This window comes from Haemaphysalis longicornis, unplaced genomic scaffold (assembly GCF_048455015.1).
Source record: "Haemaphysalis longicornis isolate Haplotype H1 unplaced genomic scaffold, Haemaphysalis longicornis Haplotype H1 scaffold_12, whole genome shotgun sequence".
Lineage (NCBI taxonomy): Eukaryota > Metazoa > Arthropoda > Arachnida > Ixodida > Ixodidae > Haemaphysalis > Haemaphysalis longicornis.
The window spans coordinates 106094871-106105093 of record NW_027526225.1 but is presented as its reverse complement, the minus strand read 5'-3'; the positions used below and the strand labels follow the sequence as shown (position 1 = coordinate 106105093).

Here is a 10223-nt window from a genome sequence, read left to right as displayed (position 1 = left end):
GATGGATTTCGGCACTTTCGTTACATTAGGAGTTCCATTAGTTTTGTAAGTTTTTTTGTTTGTTTTTCTTGAAACGGACGATGGTTGCCTAATTGGGTGAGTTTCTTTTTCTTCTGTTTATGCGTTTTTTTTTTTCTTACAGTGATGTACATTCACACTATTATAGCGATTAAATGCCTTAACTTCACCAATTGCGCATCTTTCTAGAGGCACAAGGCAGTCACACTGTTCGAATCGTAGGTGCCCGGCAGATATGGCTTGCGCATCAAGAACCTCCAAAATGTCCCTATGATACCTCCGCGACTCAAAAGTAGTGCACTACTAGCTTGTTCTTCTCTTCTTCCCATTCAAAACCAATGTTCATCCCTTCGCCCCCGCGTCAACACTACAACGAGCTTAGCTCAAAACAGCGGTTGCTAACGATGTAAGAAAACGTGGCTTCGTCGGCAAGCGGCAGAAGATCGCTCCACCTCCGACAACAAAGGAACGGTTGCCGCGCAAGCCCGCTGAACCGATATGTTACACTCGCACGACGGCCGACATTTGCGCAGCACTCGCGAAAGGCCTTTCCAGGCGCGAGAGAAAGGGAGAGAGGAGAGCCTTCCGCGCTGCCAGGAGACGACGCGACGGGGAGTCCCAGCTACGCTCGCCGAGGGCGACCTGGAAGACAACGCCAACACCGCTGATACCGCGGCGTCCGCGGCGCTCTCCGAGCCGGCAAGCCGCGCTCAGCAGCGGCCACGGTTGAGGCCCTTTACGGAGACTCGGCGGGCTTATCTCGGGCGAAGGGGAGGCGGCAACTTTTATCGCCCCGGCTCCCATGAGACCCCGGGAGGAGAGACGCGGCTCACGGCCTGGCTTTCCGCAACCAGCAGCAGCCCTTCTCCTCCCCTCCCCTTGCGCACCTGTGGTGGGGTCGGACGGCTGCGACGTGTCTGCCGACACAAGTGCGCGCGCGAGCGCGGTTGAGGACGCTTTGAGAAGTGGGTGCTGAAACGAGCTTTCCGGTGTCAGCCCGGCCGCGATCGACGTTCACGACTACGCGTGCAAGCAAGCATGCGAACGGATTACTACCGGGAGTGTCTTCGACGACGAGGACCGATCAGCTGACTGAATGGCTGCCGGTCGCCCTTGCGCTCTCTCCGGGCGGATGTCGCGGCGCTGCGCCGGAACCACGGCCTTCCTGCTATTGCAGGCGGTCGTATTTGCCGTAGCGACAGCGAACTCGGAGACGACCCCGACGACTGCGATTCCCACGACTACGCTGCCGCCCTGCGACGTGGATGGAGGTAAGAGCTAAAAACGTTGGCTTGGGTTCGCACGTTCACGTAGAACCGTGTATCAAGTGTCCGGTGGAAGTTGCCACAGCCCCGACCGTCTTAGATAGTAGAAGCTACGAAAACGCTCGTGTGTCGAGGTGTCGGCACGTTTATGTCACCCTGGAAATCTAAATTAATCCGAAGCCCTTAGGCCGGGTTCAGACTGCTGTCGCAACTGCCGTAATTTCTTTAAATAATGATGTTATTTGAAGTCTCAGCCAACCGAACTGCGGGAAACGCCGTTTTTTTTTTTTATGTCCATAGCGCACGACACGGCTGTTACGCCGGTAGTCTGAACATAGCCACAAGCTGTAGCTTGACAGGGTCGTGGCATTGGGGACGCCGTAGCGCGCCGACTTTTTCCTCCCCGTAGCCCAATTTGTGCCAGCCCGTCAGTGCGCGTTGCTCAAGGGCGGTAGCACGCAGCCAGACGCTCAGATGCGCACGGCTTCCAGGATACGATTAAACGTAATTGCGCTTCAGACTTGAACGGCGCGTCACGCGACTACCGGAAACAATGAACCATGCCGTTGCGTACACCTACAGCCGCCCTGGTGCCGCGGTTCTGCCCCCGCGACTCGGCTGTTATTAGTGCCACTGGATTCAAACGGTTGCCTTGAACCTTCTCATTAAAGGGAAGCATAGTGTTCATGCCGCGGTATTGCTGAGCGGTGAGGCCTAAAATATGCTTGCGGAAAGAGTTATCAGCGATGTCCTGGTCGACTTTTAATAAAACATGTGTTAAAACAAAGTTGGCGTAGATATAATGCTATTTAGCAACCATCTTATAGGTGGATACACTGTTCGTGTGTCAGAGAAATTCTTACTGCGGTGCTTAAACGTTGATCCAAATTAAGTTGTTCTGGCAGCGTAATTGAAGAGTTTTAGCATAGGGGATAGCGTAGGCTACGCTACGGTCGGCAGTTACTGGGACCACACTGGGCAGGTGCGCATTTGTTCCGGTAAGTTGTGGGGCCCTTCCAGCCTTGCCCGCGCGCGCACACGCAGTCAAGTCCCTCTACCCGCCAACCTATAGCGTAGCGTATACGCTAACCGCTACGCTAAAGCTCTCTATTATGACGGACCTCGCATCGCCGTACACTAGTCAAAACCCCGGCACTGAGCGCACGCAAAATAAAATAAAAACAGCGGGTCAACGACCAAACTAACCGGCGTCCCAGGTGTCACCTCGTTTTCCAAATTCAGCGCCAGTTTTAAAGTACATACAAAACAGAACTTTATGGTTAACGAAGGGTCAGCGGTACAACGTCCCCTTGAAAACTGCTCGTACGTGAGTCGAGACAAGCTTGTTTGTGTGTTATTTTGTTCGCGAACACCCAGTAGTCACTACTTGTTGTATGCGACGGCTACCTTCCCAGACACGCGCAGATTTCGTGGCGTCGATAGATACCCTCAGAGGCGGAAATTCGGCCATGGTATTCAACAGGCAGCGCACGCCCTTCTGTAAAAAAATTCACAGCATATCCACGGGGTGAATGATGATGAGTGGCCGAGCTCCTGAGGGGAAATCATCGGTAAAACCGTGACTCTTCAGTGAAAGTTCGCCCACTACATCTGTGTCCGAACGTAACGTCTAGAAAGTCTCGCTTAAACCGCGCGTCGGCACCTTGGGGCTGAGCTCGCCTGATGCGTTTTGCAGACGCCTCACGAGCTCTCACTGCATCGGGGTCTGCCTGCCGATCCGCGCGCTTTCTCGCCGCTTCCCGTTCTCTGACGTTTTGGAGATCCTCTTCGCGCCGCAGCCGTGCCGCTTCGCGTACGGCAGGGTCCTCGCGCCGTTGCCGTGACGCTTGGGCCTCTCGTTCTCGAACGCTGGGATCTTGGCGGCGTCGTCGCGCAGCCAGACGACACGCTTCGGCCTCCCGCTCTCGTACGGCAGGATCTTGGCGGCGGCGTCGCGCAGCTTCACGGAGCGCTTCTGCCTCGCGGGCTCGCACATCTGCAGCCTTATCCATCGGGCGACTCCGAGCGCGCGCCAACAGCGAACGGATTTTATTACAACGCTCCCCGCCATCTAGTAAACAATCCAAGAACTAAACTAGAGGTAACCACGCCATCTAGTAAACAATCCAAGCGCATCTTTTCATCATATACAAGTACCGCCATCTAGTAAACAATCCAAGAACTAAACTAGAGGTAGCCACGCCATCTAGTAAACAATCCAAGAACTAAACTAGAGGTGGCTACATACATACGTCGAGGATGGACAGACCCACGCCCTAAGGAGCTTCGCCCCTAAAAAGACGAAAAAAAAACACCCTTCTGGCGAGATTGCAGCGCACGTTGAAGATCCCCAGGTGGTCAAAATTAACCCGGAACCCTCCACAACGGCGCGCATCAAACCTCGCGGTTGTGGGAAACGGCTGCAGCTCTGTCTCTAAAGCAGACGCACTACATCAACAACAACAACAAAAAAAAACTCTTTGGGCGCAATGACTAACATCTAGTCTCGTCCACTCCAAATAGCCTGGTTGGGAAAGATGGTACTTTCGCGCAGTTCCAATACGATAGTTTGTAACCACATTTCGGAAAGTGCCATAGAGTCGTTCTGAAAAAAAGGTAGCCCGGACTTTCTTCAATAAGGAGAGGGTAAGGGAGACTTATAAAATCCCTCAACAAACCTAACACACATAGGTATATCCCCACTGAAGCGCGCCTCTCTCTCTTCAATCGTTTTGAACTTGGTGCTGCGAGGATGTCCAACAGGGTCGGAAGGTAATTCCTTATGCCAATGAACAGTGGCGCGGCATTGGCTTGTAGCGATAGGCTATTGCTAGTCACGCAGCGTGCAGTAGGGACTCGGTTTATTCGAAGCGTTACAAGCGACCACTCACGGCGAAAACTGTTCAGGCCAAGAGATGCAAAAAAAGCATGTCTTCGCTCTATATATAGAGCGAAGACATGCTTTTTTTTTTTTGCATCTTTTGCGCAACTATTGCAGGGGTGCCCGCTGAATTGTTTCCTCACCAATTGTGACAGCACCGTTCGCTCTCATATGATTCGCATGCCTCGAGAAAACCTTGGAAGGATGTCCTCCCAATTGTTTTCGAATCTATTGCTACAGAGCCGTACCTTCGAAGGCCCTTTCTTCTGGCTTTAGTGCAGCCCGCTGAAGTGCGCATCTTAGTAACGGCAAAACAATATAGGCACGTGGTCAAAATTTAGGAATATTTTGGTTTGTTCGGCTTCTGTCGTATCCACAGTAAGCTGCAAGTATTAGATTCAAAATATTGCCTCCGAAACAGGTATTTTCAAGCCTTTTTCTTTAAGATTTTGCGAGAGTTTAATGTAAAGGCTACAGAAACTGAGCGCTCTCCAACAAACGGCTGCAGCACTCCGTCCGGCATCAGCTACAACATTCACTAAGTATTGTTTGTTATCCGCTTAAAAATGTGCTGAATGATAAGAAACTTTTGGAAACCATGGCAACGAACTTGAACAACAACAACCTATTGTCTGTTATCATTTCAAAGAACGCAATGAGCGATAAAAACCATCGAAAATAATAGAAATGAGCCCGTTGTATTCTTCCGTTTGTTACCTGGGTGTCCACTTTATGTGCACCTGTTATCGTCGTTACACGGAAATTTGTATAGACGCCATACATGCCCGTTAGTGCGTAAGCATTCTTTAGCGGGTACCTCAGCAAAATATGACCTTAACGCGGAAAGTGCAACGCCTTGTATCTGTACAAAGAATGCGCAATTTGCGGAGTTAGGACATTCAATCGTTATAACACTGTAAATTTACATCATTGGTAGCTTTACAAGTCTCAAAGAACAAAGAATTGAAACAAAAATCTGCAGAAATTCAGAGAACTGACTACTAATGCGTAGATTGCTTACACCGCTTGGCTGGAGTGTGAGCTCTTTACAGCCATTTTTTTTTTAATTCTGATGGACCAATTCAATCTCTGTTTGCGCTGTTATAACGATTACCAGTGGAACTTCCGCCAGATTTGCATTTTTGTAGAAATGCAGAGCGTTACACTGCTCTCCACTTTTGTCCACTTTTTTCTGCTTTTCTTATTTTTTTTTTTTTTTTTTTACAAATTCTGTTAGACCAGTTATCTCCATTTGCGATATTGTAACGATTACAGGTAGAACTAATGCAGGGCGTTACAGGGTCCTGGCCGGGGTGGGGGGGTATTGGCAAAGAATTCTAAGCATTAAAAAAATGACCACGCAGCCGTCCTCTTCAGGCCGGGGTGAAAGGTTAGTTTGCCGCATTACGAGTCTGTGTGCCATGCCTGGTGAGGTGCGACTGAGAGTAGTAGGAGGAGGAAGGATTGATTGATTGATTGATTGATTGATTGATTGATTGATTGATTGATTGATTGATTGATTGATTGATTGATTGATTGATTGATTGATTGATTGATTGATTGATTGATTGATTGGGGGTTTAACGCGCCGACGCTACACAGGCGATGAGGCGCGCCGTAGGGGAGGGCTCCGGATCGATTCTGGCCACCTGGGGATCTTTAACGTGCGCCGAAACGTGCGCCGAAAAACACACAAGTGTTTTTGCTTTTCGCCTCCATCAGAAAAGCGGCCGCCGCGGCTGGGAATCGAACCCGCGGCCTCGTGCTCAGCAGCGCAACGCCTTAGCCACTCAGCCACCGCGGCGGGTATTGTGTAAAAAACAAGACAGAAACGATTCGGCATACTGTGGTAAAATGATATTGTATCCACCCGAGTCCATACGAAGGCAATATTCGCCTTCAGGAAGCGCTGGCGTTTAGAGGTAACACAAGTCTACAGAGCGATTGAAACACCGCGCACTAGACTTGGACTATCGGTCCAAATATTTGTTGTATGTATACATTCTCGAGGTGCATTCAAGGAAGTTGACTTATAAAAACAAAAAAAAAGAGATTGTAATATTATAAAATAAAATCAGAGGCAGGAATAGTAGAACAGCTACCACTTCTCACGGACAAAATTTAGTTCGAGCCTACCTTGATCGCAGCAATAAAATTAAAAGAATACAACAACATAACTACACAAGTTTCTTCCAGGAGATGACGTGCGTCATCGCCACGATAAAAAGGGGGCGTAATTGCCAGTCATTCAATGTATCAAGAATAATACCCGATTGGTAGATTAGATAGTAGTATAATATCAATATATCATTGGCGGCAGTGAAAACAACTGGTGACGTTGCCGTCGCCACGCCGGGTCCTAACAAAAGGTGGAAAATAAAAAGAAAAGTGAAAGGCGAAATAACATGCTGGTGCTTCTCAGAAGACAGCTGCGTTTCGGAAAAACAGAAGCAGCCATCAGACAGCCTTTCGGCTGAATTAATACGCTCGCTTTGAAGGGGTCGGGTACGGCGAGTCGCGATGCCACCAAGAAAACGTAAGGTTGGTGAAAAGTCAAAGCGCCACTAAAATTCTCAGGCATCAGAACACAATTCTCATCATCATCATCACTACCACCACCACCACCACCACCACCACCACCAGCCTATCTACGCCCACTGCAAGGAAAAGCTATCTCAAATTAATCTCAAATTAATCTCCAATTATCCCGGTCCTGTGCTAACTGCGACCAATTCATCCGCGCAAACTTCTTGATCTCATCTGCCCATCTAACTTTCTGCCGCCCCCTGCAGCGCTTGCCTTCTCTAGGAATGCACTCTGTTGCCCTTAATGACCACCGGTTATCTTGCCTTCGCATTACATGCCCCGCCTGTCGCGGATCGCGACGTAAGAAAGGAGCCCGACAGCCGGTCGCCCGGTCGATGCGCTCGTCACGCAGAACTACCTCCGGCGGGTGTGATGTGTCGCACAGAGCTGTGAGATGCCCTCGGGAGCAACGGACGCAAACCAACGACCTCGACACTCTGCAGCACCGGGCAAAGTGACCCCCTAGTGATGGCTCTGTTGAACGCGGGCAACGAAAGCCCGTCAAAACTTGGATCCGAGGCTTTGGATAAATAGTGGGCTATCTTGGGTCCGGGTTCTCGGCAACTCTGGATTGACTTTGGTTCCTCGTAATTCGGTCGCCGTTTCCGCGGGTAAGAGTGAACAGTAGTCCGCATCGCCCTCCTTCGTGAGAATGGTTGCCCTCTTCGTTGTTGAAAGTCAGCTGCCGTTAGCGCAGGGACCTCAGCTCGAGCACTCATATGTTCTCCTCTGTCCCTGTATCTAACCTTCCGTGCCGTGCGACGATTCGATTTGGTGTTTACGACGGCACTATCTGAACCCAGAGCAGCCAGAACTGAATGCTCCTTCTCTCTACAGTCGATGGGTTCTGTTTTTAGTTCGTCGGCCTCTTCATATGAGCTCGCTCTGCGGCTGCAGCGTGACACAAGGTGCAGAGTTTGCGACGCATACCAAAGACTCAGTGGCTGCCTCCAGGGTCGCTGCGTGTCGTTCGGAGGGATCTACCTTTAGTGACGGTTTTAGGGGGTCTCCACGAAGTCTTGCCTTTACTGTCTTGCGGGGTTGTGCAAACGTAGCCATTTTTTGATAATGTGTCTCGAAGGAGCCAATTAATTCGAAAAATCATTCCGAGGTATAAATCAGATTCTTCATATTCTTTTGTGTAGTCATCAATATCCAATAGGTTTCTGACTTGATTGTCGAGCTGTACGAGGGTGATCTGTTTTTGCTGTGCGGATTCGTAGAGGGTTTTCAGCGTACCGAGTTTCACAGGGCGCTGCTCCAATGCGCGGTCTGCCGCTTTGACGAGGTCTCAAATCTGTACTCGGAGGGTGTCTCTGAGCCATAGCAGTTGGGCCCCGTCCTCTGCGTCGTGTCCGGGTTCAGTGTGGGTGGTGTAGAGCGTCGAGCAGCCGGCCATGGCGGGCGCCGCCCAAGGGCAAGGCCTCCGACATGAGGGAATCACGAACTAGTATCACAACCAGGAGTTTCCCAGGCCTCGCGAGCCACGAAGATGCGCGGCGCCGTCATGCCGTCCACTGGGACCGTTCCTGGCTGCTTCGCCTGCGCTTTGACGCTCAGTTTCGCAACGGATGGCTCGCCGGCTGTGCCGTCTGTATGTGCGCTTCACGGCGAGCGCACATAAATCCAATCAGGCAGTAGATATAAATTCACCTAACTTCAGCGGGTAATAAAAACTAATAAGAGTGTGTCGACGGGCACCATATACATGAGTCGCTTATTCGACGATAGGCCACAGCCGCTGTCTTTCTCAGAGATGCGACAGAGAGAGCTATTGTGCGCGACATGATTTACGCGTCGGTGAACGCCAGGTGCTCGGCAGAATTACAACTACAGCACCCATCACAGCCCAGGTGTTAGTTCGACGTACCGTCTGACTTTAAAAAAAATAAGTATGTGACGTCAGTAAGTAAACCCCGAGGCTTCCAAACATGTGCGGTTCGGGGAAGTCGTTGAGAAATGTCACGAATAGTGCCATGTGCGAAAAAACTATAAGATCAAAGATTAAACTCTGCGCACCATGTATGTAACCTCTGACGATTTTTTTTCTGACCCATGTGTGACGTTATATCCAGCGTATTATTAACTGGAGCCAAGCAGAAAGCAAAAAAAAAAATAATGGGAGAACTTATTGAAAGCACCTTGAAGCAAAAATGTTTACTCTTCAGCAGGGAGTCGGTGAGCATTATTTTTAAAAAGGCCAACCGCATATCTTTGCTATAGGGACCGGGCAGCTGGACGGGTGGCGCCACCCCTCGGCGCTCCCCTCGTCAGTGGAATGAGCCGGTGCATTGGACTACACAGCCTCCCGTTGTTTTTGTCGTGTTTGCTTCGGTGCTTTGTATGTTTTGGTGGCGTTGTGAGCAGACATGTGAGATTAAACGAAGTCTAAACAGATGTGTTGGGTTCTTAGATGCAGTAATTACTACATGAACTTGTCGGACGCGTCTAAAGTTTGGTATCGGCTGCAATGGCATAAGCGCTTTTTGCAGCGATCTGCGCTTGGCCCCACCCGTTCTGAGTACGATTAAAACTACTATTATTAGTATTATTTTCTTCTTAAATACACTCACGGCTACGCAAACTTATTGGATGCTTGTATGGTTGGGGAAGGGCTACATTGACACGAGCGCTTTTGCAGCGCTCTGCGCCTGGCTCCGCCCGATCTGAGTAGGAATAAAACTATTAGCAATATTAGAATTCATTTCTACCACTTTCTTCACTGGCTTCAATGACTACGGTTTCCACGCCAGCCTTAGCGCTGGGATACCTCGATACGTGTGCTTTAAATAGAAAGGCACCTGCATACGAGATGATTACCGTGTAGCCGAAGAAATGTTGCGGTAGTTCACACTTTCTGTAACCGTGAGCTTTGTACCTTCGGTTTTGGTGAGCGACACTGTGACAGCATGGGAGCTTGAAAGCCGAAGTGGAATACCCACGTTTCTGGTGGTCATTTTATCAAAAGCCAAAGTTATTCACCAACTCAACATCCCAAGCTACAAACCATCCCTCCTCCCCTTCCCGTTTTACCCCCTGCGTAGAATAAAGGCTGCACCGATAGTTAAAAAAATGTGGCAGTGTTAACGTCAGCCGGTGTTTTTTAATGCTTAAGTATTCTTTACAGAGTACCTAAAAATCGTGTGATGCCTGCTGAAGACACCAAAAACGCGTGATTAGTTGCCTCAAATATGGGTGCATGAGCCCGAGTCCTCCACCACAGACACATTTCCGACACACTGGAAAAAGTTTAGATTTGGAGAGGGGGCGTGGAAGTTCAAAATTAAACAGCAAAATCATCTAATGAATATGATGGTTGAACACAAAGCTTTCTTCGTGCGAAATCGAATGGGAAATGGTCAAAGTCAAAGACGCTGCGACCAAAAGACCAAACTGCGTGCTGATCAAATTCGACGCTTAACTAGTCAAAGTTTAAATCCAGAAGGCAACCAAGGAAACCCATACGATAGAGC

At 49.6% G+C, this 10223-nt stretch overlaps 1 protein-coding gene across 1 annotated transcript in view; it reads left to right on the top strand.

Moving 5' to 3' along the window:
• Nucleotides 1–633: 633 nt before the first annotated feature.
• Et (eye transformer) overlaps nucleotides 634–10223 on the top strand; it is a 77491-nt gene continuing 67901 nt past the window's right edge. The window contains exon 1 of the mRNA XM_077694036.1: nucleotides 634–1289. Coding sequence (XP_077550162.1) covers nucleotides 1115–1289 — 175 coding nt within the window. The 5' untranslated portion in view covers nucleotides 634–1114. The remainder of the gene's footprint in view (nucleotides 1290–10223) is intronic.